Raw genomic sequence first — 18,741 nt, 5'->3', positions numbered from 1 at the left:
TCTAACCTATGAAACATTTCATGTACAAAAGACATACCTTTAACTTGAAAGACTTGTGTGATCATACTTTGCAGGCAAACCTGAAAGTTTCTTTCTCCCTAACCAGATACAGAACTGACGCCCCGCCCAAAACAATGGAAGTAATATTTTCACATACTCTGCTATTAAGTTAACAGGTTACAAATCAATGTAATGAAACTTGATGGTTTGGACTGGGATTTCTCAAATGGTCCAATTGTGACCATAAGCAAATACACCCACCCTTAGACATAAGCATCAAAACTTTGCCACCTCATAAGTTCTGTTAAGTTTCTGTTTGTTTCTTTTTAAAACATCAGTCTTCCCCCTTTTCTACTATGTATGAAGGTAGAAAAATAAATGAAGTCAGCATTCTTTACGTCTCACTAGAATAAGCTGTGACTCAAATAATGGTGAGTGGTTATTTGCAAGGCTATAATTTTTTTAATGACAGATTTTCCTAAAAGAAACCACTATAACATCTTTCCAAGTCCTCCAAGGGAAAACAAAAAGTACATAAAGATTAGAAGTCTATTACTTCAACAGCACACTGCCAAACACAATGTAGGATAAATGCCAGGAGACCTTCAAAAATAGCTCTGGAGGATGAAACGTTCAAGTCAATCAAACATGTAAGTTCCACGGACGACAGAGAAACAGGTCCAAGAGTAGTTTGACTTGTGCATGATGGTAATTCAGACTGTACTTCAAAGTTCAGTCAGGTGTCTCGTCTCAGTCCAAAAGCTGTCTGAGCAGAGACGTTTTCTCCTCTTTGTGTGCAGATGTGTACATAAGACTAGATAGGAAAATCGTCCAGGTGATGATGTAAGCACAACAGGCTTGGTTCCCCTTTGATAGAGTACTGAAGGCAGATTTAGTGGACTCAAGCTTCATCGGTTTCCTTAATGAGAAGTCCTATGTATGCATGCTGAAAGAGACCAGTTATGTAATTTGTCATGCTAAATATATACAGCCATTTTCATAAAGTGAGCTCAGTAACCTGACAGAATAAAAAAGATAGTAGTTAAATTATTGTATAACCTTTTACAACTTGAATCACTTTGTGGGTAAATGATGCTGACATTCAAAGCCCCTCAAACAGACATTAACAAGAAATTATTTACTGCACGAAGAGCCACACATCATATAAACGTATACTTCACAGGAGGGAGTCCTGCATAGCAGGAAAGTCGCTACCACTACACAACAAATGGCTAGGCCAATAGTCAAGGCTGCCACTAAAGGTACAACATCAGAGTTCCCTTAATATCTCAAGGAGTGTTCGTAATAGCACAGAACCCCTTCAGAGAATAAGTACATGTTTTGTTTGGAAGGGTATTTTTCAGTGGAAAACTTGAATATTATGTAAATAAATTGATTTTCTAATTGGGTTAGATTTAAGGCAATGCTACTCAGACCTAAGGGGGAAAAATCCACAAAAAAATGTATTTTTCTTCTAAATCATGAACAGGTCAGAATGAACATCGGGAAGGATTCCCATTCCAAGTGTTCAATGCACCTTTAGGTATTTGCAGTATTACAAAACAGAATCCACTCTCATACTATGATTAGGAAATGGGAAATTGTTCTGTGCTCGTCCTTGAAAACTGCAAAAGAAAACACCATGGCAGCTCAGGTATCTAATATTAAAAAGTAACGACACTGAGAACAACTACACCCATTGCGCACAAAGGAGAAACCTTACAAGAAACGCTCCAGAGAACTGTTTTTCTCTTACGGCTGCCTTTGGTGTAGTACAGGATAATCATGGGATCATAAATTAACTTTTAACATCAACTACCGATTAACAAGTGACCATTAAACATTGTGAATTTAAAAATTTTACATTTTGCTCCTGTTTGGCTGCTAAAGAGCAGCCATTGAAATTGATATAAAAACTTCTGATGACAAGGTTTGCTATACAGATAAAGTACATGATCAAAAATGAAGCAGCAATTCAATTTCCTACTGAAACTTGTCTGGTAGAGGATATTTACATATTCGGGAAGGAGGCCTCCAAAACCACCATCCTATTTACTCCCTTCTCGCCCTCTGCCCCATGTCCACCTGCTCCAGCTCTCCAAATCTGTACCAAGTGCCCTGAACTATATACACCTGTACTTTGGGTAAGCCAGCTGGATGCGATTCCTGTGGTGGTGGCACGGAAGAAAAGAGTAAGGTCTCGGAGGTCATTTGCAGCCTTCTTTCTCCGAACATCAGTGTACTGTGGTCAAGGAATCTGTTCTTTCACATCACAGGAGGAAAAAGCAGCTCCCACACTTCATTCCCCAACCTGAATGGGGCAAGATCAAAATGCCATCAGCTCCTTGCACCACAAAGGGCCACCAGAGAAAAGGGAAAGAAAAAAGTCATGACAAAGGCAGCAGCAATCAACAAAAGTTTCCCAACAAAGGAACCTTTCCTCCCTGGGTTCCCTAGGAAATCACAGCTCCCTCTTCCCTCCCCCTTCCCTGCCATACACACAAATTAATTCACATCACAAGAACTTGGTATTCTGGTTAACTGTCAGGTAAATATAAGAAAGGGTAAAATCTGTCACTTTTTATACTTTAACGGAGACAGAAAACTAACAGAACACACAACATCACTGTGAAAGTAACTTCCTAAGACAGATCCAGCCCACATGGTGCAGCCAGCAAAACTTAAAAAGAATAGTTTGTTCACAATCTGCCTTGGACAGGATATTTATATTCTTTCTATGCCATATAAATAGCATTTATATAGCTTACACATTCAGAGACATGCACTAGGACTTTTAGGTAGTACACCTTTCTTCACAATCACATGTGCAAATTTTACAAACCACTAAGTGAGTTAAGTAAGCTTAGGCTGGGCTGTGTCTCGTATCATCTAATGAATTTAATGCAGGTTCAGAATCATCCATGGGAAGAACCAGGCGTGTCCCACGAATGACTAGTTCGTGGTCCCCAAACGTAAGCTCCCGATCCAAGGCATCTTCAGAACTGTTGCCCATAAATCTCCTGGGGACACTGGCTGTTGCGGATTCAGTGTTCACAGTAGAATCCCCATATGTCAAACTGATATCACCATCATTGAGAATAAGATCGGAGTCATCATCTTTCAATTGCTCCTGGTTCTAAGTGAAAAAATAAAATAAGGTTTAAGAGTAGTTAAGAAATTCAAGAATTGGAGCCAAAGTGGTGCATACCTGTAACCCCAGCTCCTGAGAGAACCATTTCCAATAGGTGATAATTGGAGGATTCTCTATTTAAAACTCAGTGGTAGTCCACTGCCCTCAGAAGAAAATCTAGTGTGTGACTTGTTCCTTTCAGCTTCATCTCTGTGACCAGCTGCTTCTTCCACCCCAGCAGTCTCTCTGTGTGAAGGGCAGACTGTAGTATTGGCAGCTGCCCAAGTCTCCTGCCTTTCTCTTACCTCCCAGCCATTAGGCACGCTGTCCCCTCCACCCCATTCAAGTGACTAGTCACTGCTCAGGACTTTCTTTTGGTAGTGTTCTTTATCTTTCAGGTCTAGGTTGGGTATAGGTCCTGTGTGCTCTCACAACATCCTGTCCTTGGCCCTTTCCTTGCAAGTGGTACTTGCTCTTGCACACGTCAGTCTACCAACATGGGCCTTAAGAGTCTGGCGAGGGGGAAGGCAGGAAAAGGAGCAGACACACAGAGTTAGGATATAAGACTAAGTGCTTCCTGGTCCAACCACGAAACACAGTATGGCACGGGGAGAAACTCATAAATTCTCACCACATGCTTGTCTTCCAGACCCATAAGCTTTGGTTCTAATGGAAAATTTTTTGTCAAAATGGTATGTTTAATGCAGTTCTACAAAAGGGAAAAAGTCAACAATATATAGCCCCATTTTGGTAAGAAAAATATTTGTGTAGGCAGAGAAATATTCAGAATGGCCTTCAGTATAAGCTCTCCATGTCAGAGTTGCTAATGAGTTTTATTCTTTGTGTTTCTGCTAACAGAAATTGGCTACTGCTACAAACTTTCTTAAGCACTCAAAGACAACAAAAAGTGAGTTAAAAAACCAAATTCATAGTCACTTGCTAAAAAAATAAGTTTGGACACATAAAATATTTCAGGAAATACCCACAGTAAGCTCTTAATAAAGATGGTCCCTGGGAAATATGATGGGAGAAAGGCAGCTTTTGTTTTTCATACCATATAAATATTTACCTTGAGTAGGTTAGTTTTATAACTGAAAAATATTGATAACAAAAATCATATGGAAATTTAAACAACCAAAATCACTTTTAGTCTAATATAGAACTAATTACTATAAACCTAACCAGTGTCTGTCATTTGATTACTTGCAGAAAAGCTCCTTTGCAGATCAGTAGGGGCCTTTTAATACGTTGTAATGTTTTCTTTAAGTTTGAGGTTTGGGGAAATATCAATCAAATTATAAAAGACATATGCTTTTTGATCTAGTAATATCCCTTTAAAATTGATTCTGCATACTTTTATATGCTGTAGCAAATTTATATGTAAATGGATATTCATAAAAGAGATAGCCACCATAAATATCATTTATAATATCAAAAACAAACATCTACCCACAGGAGACTGAATAAATCATTTTTGGTAGAGCTACAAATGTAATACTGGGTAGTGGTGAGAAGGTAATAGTAGAGCTAATGGATTTATGGACAGGCATCTATGAGCTATCATTAACTGAATAAAACAAGTAATTACAAAGTCTACCTATTATGAGCTGACTTGTTATAAAAATAAGTTTGGACACATAAAATATTTCAGGAAATACCCACAGTAAACCCTTAATAAAGATGGCCCCTGGGAAATATGATGGGAGAAAGGCAGCTTTTGTTTTTCATACCATATAAATATTTACCTTGAGTAGGTTAGTTTTATAACTGAAAAATATTGATAACAAAAACAATGTGAAAATTTAAATTTGATGTTTGTTATGGGTTAACCTTCTCTCCCTCCCCACCAATACTGAAAAACTAACTCCCAACACTTGTGAATTGTGACCTTCTTTGGAAATAGGTCTTATTTGGATACCAGGCAGGCCCAGATCCAATATGGCCAGCCTATGAAAAGAGGAAATTTTTAAACAGACAGGCTATACAAAGAATAGGCTATACCAAGTGGAGATGAAGGTAGAGACCGGGGTGATGCATGTATATATTAAGGAGTGCCAAGATTAACAGAAAAGCATCAGAAGCTGAGAGAGAGGCCTGAGGGAAGAAATCCTGCCAACATCTTAACCTCAAACTTCTACCTCAAAGCTATAAGACAACCCATTTCTGTTATTAACACCATTTAGTCTGTCACATCAACTCCAGGAAAGTCATAGAGTGATGTGTTCTTTTGCTATAACCCATAGGATATACAGTTGTTTGTGTTTTACTTGTTAGGTTTTTTGTTGTTGTTTGGGGGTAGGTTAGTTGGTGATAAGTGTTTTGTTTGGTTGTTGCTGTTTGAAACAGGGTCTCATTTAGCCCATGCTAACTTTGAACTTGCTATGTAGTTGAGGATAACCTGGGGCTCTGGGTCCTACTTTCTCCACCTCCCAAATGCTGGGATTACAGGTGTACACCATGAGGACCAAAAGACAAATGCATAGTTGTGGACCTTTGGGCCATGGATAATGTAAGTTACTGGGTCTCCAGAGTCTAAGTGCCAATCCCTTGCTTGAACCAACAACACTGGCTGACTCCTTTGCAGTCATGTGGCACTGTGGAAATGAACGATGCTTGAGAGCAGAGTCTAGGCTACATTGGGGGCAGAAACAAAGGCAGCACGAAATAGTCTCCCCACATTACTAGGACAATCTCTCAAAATGCACACTGATGCAAAATAGTTACTGGTTGCTCTGCCTGACCAGGTTGCCATCCCTACATTGCCTACTCTTTCCCCCACTCCTTGTGGAATCTGCTCTACCAAACTGCAAAGGAAGATACAAGCAACTGAAAGGCCCTTGTCTACACTGCTTCACTACAGCTAACTCAAGGTTCGAGATGTTGCATTCAAGTACTCAAAACTGGTGGGCACTGCAGACTAGATATTGATACACTTCCCTCAGTACCCAAAAGTTGACAGGTGTTAAATCACAGAACATCTATTGTATTTAACAGACATCAAAAACTGGTAGCCAGATGTGGTGGTACATGACTTTAATCCCAGAAGTTGGGAGGCAGAGGTAGGAGGATCTCTGTGAAATCAAGTCCAGCCTGGTCTACATAGTGAATTTCAGGCCAACTGGGGTTACAGGGAGACCCCGTCTCAAAAAAAAAATTCCTTGTCTAGTAAAGCATACTGTGGTGTGGCATATCATTTCTATTATGACTGTTGTCCATTAGAGGAATAGCTACCTAATATCACATTTTGAAGTTTAAATAAATTAACTAAATCTAGGAAAAATAGTTTGATAATTTTCTCAACTGAGCAGTGGCAACCCTAATGGAGACATGGAGGTCTGGCCACACACTGCAAATATATGAAAGCTACCACGGAAATAGAACAGCCTACTAAAATCACCCACAAGGAAGACAAGGAATTAGTCTGTTTTCAAAGGGCGTGAGCTCTATTTACATACTGCAAAGGGCATGAGTTCTATTTACACATTGCAAAGGGTGTGAGTTCTATTTACACATTTCTGTGTATTTTCTGGTTTAACAAAATATACTTAAGATTCCCTCTTAGGGATTTTATACCTCAAAGACTAAGAGATTCAAACCAAAACAAAATAAAACCAGAAGCCTAAACTACAGAGTAACTAAACTGAAGTTGATAAAGAATATGGAGTTCCAAAACTGGTCAAACACAATGAATAAGTATCTGTAAGATGCCCAGTCCTAAGTAACACATGTACAATAGAACCTCTACACCTAAAGTTCACAAAGTATAGTGGAACAGGGGGTAAAGAGAACACTAATGCATCTCAACTCTGACCAGCTTTCTCCTACAACAGAGGGTGATGAACACAGAAGGCCAGAACTGGCCAAAGTGTAGAGAATAAGAGACTGCAGAGTGTGTTTCCCTGGACAGGACTCACATTAAACCTCACCCACCCAGGGCTCAGAGAGCATTGCAGAAGAGGGGGCAGAAAAATGGTAAGAGCCAGGAGAGGAGGTCCATGAACATAAGGAAACAGTCTTACAAGCTCCTGGGAACTAGCTCATTGAACTTACAGCAACAGTGACACCATGCACAAAACCCATGTAGACTCAGCCAAACAAAAACCAGCATAGAACTGGGGAAATGGGCAGGAGGCCCCAAACTTAGCCAAGGAACTACTGGCAGCTGATCACTGCCGGGTGAGGGAGAGTTGATATTCTTTAAAGAAGAGACACTAGACATGGTGAACAGGCTCCAGTGGATGAACGCACAGTGAGGGACATCTGGGTACACAAACTTGACTCAGCATATATGACAGAATGCATGAAATCCTGTGGGCAGGCCATGGGTGTGCATATAGAGAAGAGGAGTCTAAATATGACTAAGACGTATTATATGAAATCCACAAAAATTCAACAAAAATATTCATCGAAGAAAAAGAATAATTCAATTTATGGATAAAAGTCACTTACTTTGGGACAAGGTGGTGCATGCCTATAATCCCAGCATTCAGGGGGCTGAGGCAGAAGCATCTTAAGTTTGATGCCAGCCTGGGATATACAGAAAGAACAGCAACACGTAAATAAATAAATAAATGTCACTTACTTCATATGCTTGGGGACTGGTGAGGCACCTGGCGATGGGCCCACAGCAGGCTGGGAGCGTGGTAGTGAGCGGAGGCCCACTATGGGTCAGCAGGGGCTTCAGGTAGCTGTGCACACACAGTTAAGGAAGGGCTGCATTCATTTCTTCATGTATTTTAAGGAACAGTGAATATTATTATTATTATTATTATTATTACCACCACCATCACCACAACCACCAGTACAACGTAGTAGGGATCAAACCCAGGGCCCTGAACATGCTAGGCAAGCACTCTACTCTTGAGCTATATTCCCAGTCCAAATAATACAGTTTAAGATCATCACCATCGTGGTGTGCTGACCACTTCAGGGGGTAGCAAAAGGCTTTTACATGTACATGCTCATCTCATTGTCAGCTGAGGGCAGTGAGACAGCAAGCAGGAGGCCTTATCTTCATAGACAGGGACACTGATACTCAAGTCAATGATCCAGGTAAACTCACACAGTAAGTAACTAAAGACATATCTGCTAGCTCAGTTTGATTTCACTTTAAATCATGTGCCTCTTGTATTACATCAGAGTGCTTTTCTGATTTTACTGACTGAAGGAACACAATATCATTCTAAGTTTGGTATGAGGTAAATAAAGGGGAAGTTAAGAATGCTAATGCTCAGAGAGAAGATTCAATATTTAGAGTAATTTATAGTAATAAAAATGGTTTTACTAATTTATCAGGGATTCTGATGGGTACCTGAATGCTCTAACATGAACGTCTGTATAATGTTGATTCATTTCCTATAAAGCTATAAGGAGAAAAGGAAAACAAATTCTCAAGACTTTGCAAATCTATGTATCATAAATTCCTATGACAGATCCTCATTTCAGCAGACTTGGTAACTCAGGGTAATCAGAATAAAAAAGGTGAGAAAGGGAGAAAGGACAAATTGGCACATATTATATTTCTTACATTATAAACAGAGAACCTGGGGGACGTAGCTCAGTGGCACAGCACTTGCCTAGCATGCACAAGGACCTGGGCTCAATCTCCAGATCTCACACAAAACTTACTAGCTGCGCATAATGGTACACACCTGTCATCTAAATGCTCAGGAGGCCAAGGAAGGAGGATTATGAGTTCAAAGCCAGACTTGGCTAAACAATGAGACTTCTTTAAAAAAATTTAGACCCTCTACAGCCATTTTAAGCCGGGTGTGGTGGCACACGCCTGTAGTCCCAGCACTTGGGAGGCAGAGGCAGGTGGATCTCTGTGAGTTCGAGGCCAGCCTGATCTACATAGTGAGTTCTAGGCCAGCTGGGGCTACAGGGAAACCCTGTTTCAAAAAGACCAAAAAAATTTAGAGACAAAATATTGGGACTGGCAAGATAGCTCAGTGGGTGAAAGAGCTTTGCCACCAAGTCTGATGATCTGAGCTCTGTCACTAGGATACACATGGTAGAAGGGAAGAACCAACTCCTGCAAGTTGTCCTCTTGGCTCCAGATACACCATGACACACAAGTCCCCTCCTCCCATGCATACACACACACACACACACACACACACACACACACACACTAAATATAATGAATTCCCATAAATTCCTATAGTAGGAATTCTAAATTCATACATTTATAAATTCCCATAGTAGTAAATTCTATGCAGAGATTAAAGTACTCTATATAAACACACCTTATAAAACATCTGTCCACACAAAGCTATGGAAAATTGAAATGATGAATTCTACCAGTGTTCTAAATATAAATTTTGATGTTTGACTTTACAAGAACAAATTCTGCATGCACAAGACCTATGTAAGCTCAAACCAGACAAATTCCCAGCATGGAAGTTGGGGGTAAGAAGCCCCAACATTACCTGAGGAACTACTGGCAATTGATAGATTCTGAGAGAGGGAGAGTCGGTTTTCTTTAAGGGTGTGACACTGGGTAGATTGACCAGGCTCCAGGGGATGGACCCACATTAAAGGGCATTTGGGGACACAAATTAGACACAGTAGGCCTTAACAAAAATAATAATAGAGGATAGGAAGTTGGGGGTGTGTGAGAGGGTGGGACAGAGCTGGGAGGTCTGAGTATGACCAAAACACATTGCATGAAATTTTCAGTAAAAATATTTAAATTTTTTATGTGTATGAGTGTATTGCTTGCATGTATGTAAATGCACCAGTGTCATGCAATGCCCACGGAGGCCAGAAGAGGGCATCAGAACTCCTAGAACGGGAGTGAGGATTGTTGTTAACCGCCATTTGGGTGCTAGGAATCGACCCTGGATCCTCTTCATGAGCAGCCAGTACTCTTAGCCACTGAGCCATCTCTCCAGCCCCCAAAATATTTAAAAGACTAAATTCCATAATTTGTTACATCAAATTACCAAATGATTTGGAAAAAGAAAAAAAAAAAAAAGGAAAATCCAAATAGTCCTGTGTTTATTAAAGAATAATAAAAAAAAAAAGGTTGGGTATGGTGGTACATGCCTGCAAGCTTAGCACTCAAGAGGCAGAGGCAGGAGGATCATAAATTTAAGAAGAGTCTGGGATAAACAGGGAGAATTTGTCGTCAACAACAAAACAAGGGTTGGGACAGAATGCTTGCCTAGGATGCAGAAGACCCTGGGTTTGAACTCCAGATCACTGAATTATACTTACCCACAACCATATGGATAAACTGCACATATATTTAATGAAGGAAGGAGGACACAGAAAGAATAAATACGATCCATCCAAATGAAAATCAAAATCAGGTACACCTAATTTATGTTGATGGCATTCAATATCAGAGTCACTCCTTTGTGGGAAGTGTTATGGAAGGTGTTACTGATGGAACAGATCATAGAACACCTTCTAATATGATATATACAAATTATACACATATATACAGATATGTGTGAATGTATTATATATGTATATATATATATCTACATATGTGGATGTTAACTACACAAGGATAGACATTGTTCAAAATTCATAACACTGTATTTTTTAGATTTATGTTAATTGTGTAAGTGCGTGCGTGTGTGTGTATGTGTGTGTGTGTGTGTGTGTGTGTGTGTATGTGTACACATGGGAGTTCAGGTGGCCCCAGAGGTCAGAGGTGCCAGATCCTCTGGAGCTGGAGACACAAGGAGCTGTGAGGTGCCTAATATGGGTGCTTGGAATCAAAACTGGGTCCTCTGCAAGTGTTGCACATGCTCTTAACCACTGAGCCATCTCTCCAGTCCCCTCTCCCATTAAACTGTATTCTTATGATGCACATATTTTATTATATTCAAATTATAACTACTGTAATAACCTGGATAGGTAAAGGAACTGAAATTCAAATCTAGAATGATGAATAATTAATTCTACCAGTGTACTGCGTATTAAAATTATCAGGCTGTAGTTGAAAACACTTACTTTAAAAGGTAATAATGAATCAAACAAGTTTTGGTGTTTACTTCTACAAGACTATACAGAAAAATAAGCTATTATTCAATTTTTCTGCACTGGAATCATTCATTTTACGAACTGTGTAGAAAATGTACACTTTATTTCAAAAGACTAAAAAAGGTTAAAGAGAAAGAATGTAAAGGCCCCAAGAGATATGGGAATGGCATATATCCAAGATACTGATAATGGAGCCAACGGTAATGACATAATCTTTAAACAATTTTAAAGACCGAGGCTCTGTCTCCCTAATGGGAGCCTTAATATTACAGGCTACTTCATTCTTGTATCCATACAGTAATTTAATTTTAAAGTACTTGGAAAACAATGAATGCAAGAATCTAGTAAACAGAACACAGTAAGCAGCAGCTTCTAATCCAAAGGGTCAAGTATACTTTTCTTAAACATGCAAAGTTTTGACCGCAAAGGCAAAAAGCAAGGAAAATAATTTTTACACAGATGACTAAAATTTGCTTAAATAAAATCTAAACCATTTACTGATAATAAATCTGAACCTGAGTGACTCTGAAGACTCCTTTTTCTAATTTTCAATATGAAATTATTTTTAATGGCAGCAGAATGTTTTTCAAAAAGCACAATTTAGGCCAGGCATGGCAGCACGTGCCTATAATCCAACACTTGGGAAGTAGAGGCAAGAAGATGGGGAGTTCAAGGTCATCCTTGGCTACATACGACATAGTAAATTTGAGGCCAGTCTCTGCTACATGAAATCCTGTCTAAAAACATGCCAACAAAATGGTTCAGCAGGTAAAGGTCTTTGCCACCAAGCCCGAGCACCTGAGCTCAATCACTGGATCCCATATATTCGAAGGAGAGAACCAACTCTTACAAATTGTCCTGACCTCCATGTGTACACTGTGGCACACATGTTACACACACACACACACACACACACACACACACACACACACACACACACAATAAATGTAAAAAAAATGAAAAGCACATTTTAAATTAGGTTATAGAAAAAAAACGTGTAACTATGAAGACAACAGGACAAAAGGAAATTTGGTCACCAGATGTATTCTGAATTGAATGCATTTGGTCTTTGGAAAGGCTAAGGAAGGAAACATATACCCTCTCCTCTCCCCAAAAGAAAAGGCAGATGCGTGCACATTGTGGGATCTACGCACACTGCAACTTCTTGTGTTCTCCCTGAGGCAGCCTATGTTCCTCCACCCAAGCAAGAGCACTGACAAGAAGCAACAAATCCCTTTGACAGGATTCGTGAAATTAGCTCAAGGACAACAAATGCCAAAGCTCCCTTGATAAATAAATCAGTATTTCAAAAAATCAAAAGTAAGAATAAAAACAACCCATATCTTCTGGGCTCCGGATTTGTTCCACACAGCCAGTTTCTGCAGTAAGCAATCCCTACTGGCTCCCTGGTTTTGCAGAGGAATTCACTTGTGGGAATGTCCTCCACTACACTGATGCAGAGAGGCACCCTTTACATGCTGATTTGGGAGGGCAATAGTCTAACAGTTGTTCCAGGGCTGCAGCTGTAAGGTAATGGTAAGTGAATGCTTCACATGCACAAGTCTCTGGATTCATCCCGAGAACACCACACACACACACACACACACACACACACACACACACACACACACACACACCTCACACACACACAGACAGACACCGTTGTTTCACTAAACTATAATTATCCACGTCTATACTATCACTTTATCAGTAAGGATACTTATGATCAAAGTTGTACCATATCCGAAAGAGCCAAGCACTTTCTGCCTTGGTAGTTCTCCTTTCACTTTCAGGAACACCCTGCAGACAGATGATACATAAATCCATAAATCAATACACAGCAAAGATATAGATTCATTTAAATCCATTCCTCAGCAGAGTCAGAATTAGAGCTTTCATAATAGACACTGTGCAACTTGGGTAATATTAGAAACTGAATGGCTTGTGTGCTGCAGCTGTGGTGTAAGAAATGAAAGGTTTTTCTTAGCATCTCTAGGACTCAGGCAGCTTGCTAATTTATGATTCCATTGTCATTTAAAAGTCAATTTGGGGGCTAAGGAGGTGTCTCAGTAGGAAACGTGCTCACCAGGTAAACATGAAGACCAGAGTGTGAATTTCCAGAACTCACATGAAGCCAGGCACAGCAGCACTTCTCTGTAATCCCAGTGCTAATACAGTGAGATGACAGGTGGAGACAGGAGAAAAGCTCGTGGGCCAACTACCCTAGTGTGTGCAGAACTCAGCAAGAGAATCTATTTCAAACAAGGTGGAAGGAGAAGACCAACACCTGAGGTGGCCCTCTAACCTTTACGCACACACTGTGACACACACAAATGTATGCTCCCCACACCCATATATGCACATTCATCACATGCACAAAAAAGATTAAAGAAAAATCAATGTGGGATAATTCACCCTCTCAATCTGAAAGACTTGTGTCCCTGATGCCGTAGTATCTGAAGTAGAAAACAGCATATCAACATCCCTATCTTTGGGAGCTGTGTTGTGTACCTCAAAATAACTGGCATTTTCAAACTTTCTATTATGTTTGTAACACTGCAGAAAAATGAAAACAACTGGGGAAATTCGTCAGTAAGACTGACTGGCTAGCAGGGAGAACTCACAGCAATCAGGCATCTTCTAAAATAGCTTACAAAAATATACTGTCTATACTTGCAATATGGTATGATCGGCAGTCGGCCAGTTAGGCTAGCTGGCTTCAGTCCTGGCTAGGCAAACCTCCTTTATTCTTTGACCCTGGATCTCTTCCTGTATAAAATGTGGGCTTTACAGATACCCTAAGGTCCTTTCCAGAACTAATGGTTCCATGATTTCCTAAGAGTTTAGATTCTGGGTTTTTGCCCCCTTCCTGTCTTCTCTAATCTCCAATCCCCAAATAACTTAATTTTTCCTTCCACATGTATCAAAACATACATAAAATTATTAAAAAGTATATGAGAACACTGCTTGTGCTCATAAGTGCTAAAGAATGCCTTCTGCATTTGATTTTCACCACTAAGTATAAGTTTACACCAGTTTACACCTTCACTTCTTATTTTTTAATGTTTGTCCCTGGGGATGGAAGCCAGGGCCTTGTACAAAGTGAGTACACATTGTATCATGCCCATGGAATTACTTTATTATTATTTTTTTTTTTACTATTTAAAAAGTTTCAATTTCACTTCATGCATGTTTTTTTTGTTTTGTTTTGGGTTTTTTTTTTTTTTTTTTTTTGAGACATGGTCTTCCTGTAGCCCCAGCTGGCTTGGAAATCACTATATAGACCAGGCTGCCCTTGATCTCATAGAGACTGACCTGCCTCTGCCTCCCAACTGTTGGGATTAAAGGCGTGTGCCAGCACACAGGCTTTCTTTGATTCTTTTTCTTTTTTTAATTTTTTTTATGTGTATGAATGTCTTGCCTGCATGTAGGTAAGTAGGTGCACCATGTTGTACAATGCCCACAGAGGTCAGAAGAGGGTGTCAGATCCCCTGGAAATGGAGTTATAGACAGTTGTTAGCCGCCACATGGGTGCTGGGAACTGAACCAGGGTCCTCTGCAAGAGCAGCCAGTGCTCTTAACACTGAGCCAACTCTCTAGCCCCTCTTCACTTCTTTTTAAATTACTTTATATTATTATTTGGCTGCACATGTGAGCGTCTCTCTCTCTCTCTCTCTCTCTCTCTCTCTCTCTCTCTCTCTGTGTGTGTGTGTGTGTGTGTGTGTGTGTGTGTGTTTGCTGGTGGAGGTTAAAGGACAGTTTAGTAAAAGATTTGGTTCTCTCTACCACAGGTTCCTGGGATCGACCTCGGGTTATCAGGCTTGTATGGCAAGAACCGATATCCACTCAGCTATTTCCACTGGCCTCTGTCCATAGGGTTTTTAAAGTAATGGGAAAATATTTTTTGCTGTGCCACAACTAGTAGCCACATACCTGGCTCTTTCCCTGCCACTTCATTTCTGTTCTGTTGTGACATGGGTCACAGAGCTAGTGGAGACATATTTGCCTTATGAGCTGTGTAAATTGAATGCTTTATCACAGAGGTGGAGGCACTAAGGAGCTATTACCACTTGGATCCTTTCCCAGGAGACTGGCATGATGGGAATTTATAGAGCCTAGTTTGTCCAACTTTTTGAAGTCTAGGGAATTCTACTTTATGATCCTGATCACAAAACAGATAGGTACTTAGTGTATCACATATACACAACTTATCGTGCAAAATTAGCATTTTGCAAACAAATTTGATAAATGCTTTCTTTCAAACCACACCCTGAAGAAAAATGCATTAGGGTTTGTTTGAAAAGCAGTAAGGATTGTGCTTTAAAAGATACTTTCCATCTTTAAAAAACCTAATTTCTCATCTAATGTGCAATAGAAAATCATTAGAAAGAGGGTGGAAAATACCAGAAGAGGGTGGTCATTCTCAAGAGTGCTGACTTATGCTGTGCTGAGTCTGTGAGGCTGGAGATCATAGGAAAGGCTGAGAAACTGACACATGGAAGGAAGTGAGGAACTGTGTCCAAGGCTGAAGCACAGGGTAAGACAGTGCAGTCCCCTCAACAGGCAGGGAAGATCAGTTCAAGATTCCAAAGCTTCTAGGCAGTTCTCAAGGGCAGCTGCTGGTCATCCAACTTGAAAGTTACACAGGAAGAGCAGCTGGAGTGGGGCTGACATCAGAGACAAGCTTTCATGCGCAAACCAAAGTGGAAAAAGGCTCCCTGTGCCAGGGCAGTCACTAGCAAACTCAGGGGCGCTTAAGAGGCTACTCTTCTCTGTGGTCAAAGCCCAGAATGGCCACAGATAGGAAAGCTGTCACCCTTGATAACCACAGGCTGTCTAAAATGTGGTTCTGTTTCTGTGTAGCAGTGAGAAAAGCCAGGAATGATGTCAGCTGAAAGCCGAGGCAAACAGGACAGGGTCTAAATAGTGGCATGAACTCTATGAGAGGTGGTTTTCTTTCCAAACGACTGAACACTGGACAGAAATGCCAGGGACAACACAAGTGCATATTTACCAAATGTTCTTGGTCTGAATCAACACCAACCCTAAAGGAAAAACACAAAGAGCAAGTGAGATTTTGAAGCCAATAAAATGTCTACTCACATACACGCATTATCAAGCAACTAACCTCAACACAGAAGCTACAGAAATGGCTAAATGATCTCTGGCCTCTCTACAGTTGTTGATGTACATTTCTGGCTCCTGCTACTTTCCTTAGCAACAGCTTTGGTTCTAAATCAAACAGGGTGAACAGCCCATTCCTGTAATCCCACTTACCAGTTTCAGTAAAATAGTACTTCTCTGAATATAAATCCCCTCTAAGCAGTCAGAGAGACAAATATTGTCCCAGTTGCTGAGTAAGAACGACTGGAAAGTTCCAAAAGCAAAGCGAGCACGTTGCAATTCCAGGGGGAGGTGGCATGTTTTTGGAGCACAAAGCTCTCATGGCAACATTCCCTTAGGATGACAGAACGGGGTCTAGATGCAGGGCCTTTTTTTTTGTTTGTTTGTTTTTTTTTTTGTAGGGCAATGAATGGACATTAAGCCTTGGTTCTTCAGAATTCTTTTTTACCTGTATGAATAATTTCCTTCTTTGGGCATTCCAGGGAATAATGTCAACAAGTTCTGAGTCTCCTCTCTAGTCTCTGCACACACAAGCCTCCCCCTCCTCCACTGTCTATCACGTCCCCACTCTTCTTTGCCATCCCTCTACTCCAACCCTCTTCGGGGCTCTGTTGACTAAGCTTTTCCAGTTGCTAGGCTCTCCTCTAGAGTTAACTCTATAAACCACAGAACTTTCTAGGTTACTGCCTTCACAAAAGCTTCTGAGAGCAGCTTGCAATCCAGAGAACCAAGTCAAAAGTCCTTTGCAGGGCATTCAAAATTCTCTACACACTCGTGGCTACCCCCACTCCAACCCCTTTCCGTCTCCACTGCCCATCATGGTCTCCATGTGCCCTATCGGACCCTGGCCACGCCCACCTGCTCCTCTTCTCGAAACCCCTGGCATCTCCAGGACTCAATACTTGTACCATTAATTCTCTCGGGGTGAATTGTGTTTTCCCTCACTTTTCTTCTCATTTGCGAACTGCCAAAATAAATACTCGAGGACCTGTTTGAGGAGAATCATTTCCCATTCTGTGCTTCTGCAGTACTTTCTAGAGTCCTTTATCACAACACATATCACAGTATAGTATAGTTATTTACCTGTCCGTCTCCCCAAAAAGACTGTGAGCTCCTTGAGGGTAAAGGCCATGTCTCAATTCATCTCTGTATCCCCAGAGTCTAGCACAGTACCTGACACATAATAGGTGCTCAAATGTTTATTGATTCAGTTACCTACTACAGACAACACAGACAACACAGGCAGCACAGCAGCAGTACAAGAAGCTATAGCAAGAGCATACACAGAGACAGCACTCAAGGGAGGAAAATGATACGAGACTACATCTGGAAGGCAAGGGAGTCATAGTCAAGTATTTGAAAACAGATGGCTATGACCAGATTCATAACTCAAACAAAGGCTCATTTTCAATTTGTTAAAAATGGCCAGACATCCTTTAAGAGCTTCTCAGTCACACTGGACTCTAACCACATTTATGCATCTCAAGTGACATCTAGTGGTCTGGAAGATAGTACATTTGTAACAGTCAAATGGCACATTATCCAAAACCAACTTAACGTAATAAACATTTATAGGGCACTTATTATTTGCCAGGCACTGCACTAGGCACAGGGCATAGACATGAATTAAACATGGCCCCTGTCCTCAAGGAGCTCACAGACTAGTAGGGAAACAGACCCAACTACAGCAGAACCTCTCAAGGGTTTGCTGCTAAGCACCTTGCCCCAGGATGCTGCCTAGCTATTTGAGTTCATCAGGCTACGTGACCCTAAGAACTGTAATTCTATCACCTGGATAACTGGGTTAGTATCACCACAAAGTGTTGTTGCAAGGATCAAATAAAAAAATGAACTTAAAACTTTTAAGAGCACCTGATGTATCACTAACACTAAGTGGTAGCTCTTATAATGCTGGATCACAAGGATGAATGAGATCATTGCTCTCATAGACAGACCCAATGCTACACAGTGGCTCCAAGAAAAAAGAATGGGGATGGGGTGGGGAGACACTTGACTGTGTCAATTCCTGGGAGTAAAAGAGAATCCCAGGATGAGGGAATGGGATATGAGCAACAGCTCAGAGACAGAGAATGCAAAGCATGTGCGCTAAAGGACAGGGAGCCAAATGTGACTGTCACAAATTATGTGAAAGGATGCAGGCTGATTAAATCACTGGAGATTCATTGTTCCCAAGACAGCTAACATGATCTTTATACACTAGAAATTAGATCATGCCACTCCCCTGCTTTAATAACCTCAAGATTTCCACTGTGTTTTAAAATCCAAAGTCTTCACTGTATTCTACAAGACCCTACAACAGAAATCCACAAACTCCAGCCCTCATGCACATCCAATGGTGTTGGAACACAGCCATACCAAGTGATTCCATATGGCCTGTGGCTGCTTTCACACCAGATTTGGGTAGCTGAGACAGAGACCACATGTCCAAAAGAGCCTAAAATCTTTACTACTGGCTCTTTACAGGAAAA

The 18,741-nt window shown here is 40.7% G+C and overlaps 1 protein-coding gene across 2 annotated transcripts in view; it reads right to left on the bottom strand.

Moving 5' to 3' along the window:
- Nucleotides 1–295: 295 nt before the first annotated feature.
- Nucleotides 296–18,741, bottom strand: part of Slc9a6 (solute carrier family 9 member A6) — a 68,506-nt gene continuing 50,060 nt past the window's right edge. Inside the window, exons 15-19 of one of the 2 annotated variants that reach the window (XM_029567174.1) lie at nt 17,336–17,425; nt 16,143–16,173; nt 12,849–12,928; nt 7,713–7,818; nt 430–3,136 (exon numbers count right to left, since the gene is read on the bottom strand). In XM_029567174.1, the coding sequence (XP_029423034.1) occupies nt 2,864–3,136; nt 7,713–7,818; nt 12,849–12,928; nt 16,143–16,173; nt 17,336–17,425 (580 nt within the window). In that variant the 3' untranslated portion in view covers nt 430–2,863. Of the gene's footprint in view, nt 3,137–7,712; nt 7,819–12,848; nt 12,929–16,142; nt 16,174–17,335; nt 17,426–18,741 lie in introns of both variants that reach the window. The other variant, XM_017800019.1, reaches the window with a different exon arrangement.

The sequence above is a fragment of the Nannospalax galili genome, unplaced genomic scaffold (assembly GCF_000622305.1).
Source record: "Nannospalax galili isolate Female #2095 unplaced genomic scaffold, S.galili_v1.0 scaffold901, whole genome shotgun sequence".
Lineage (NCBI taxonomy): Eukaryota > Metazoa > Chordata > Mammalia > Rodentia > Spalacidae > Nannospalax > Nannospalax galili.
Note: the sequence above shows the minus strand (reverse complement) of the source record. Positions and strands in the feature narration are given on the sequence as shown.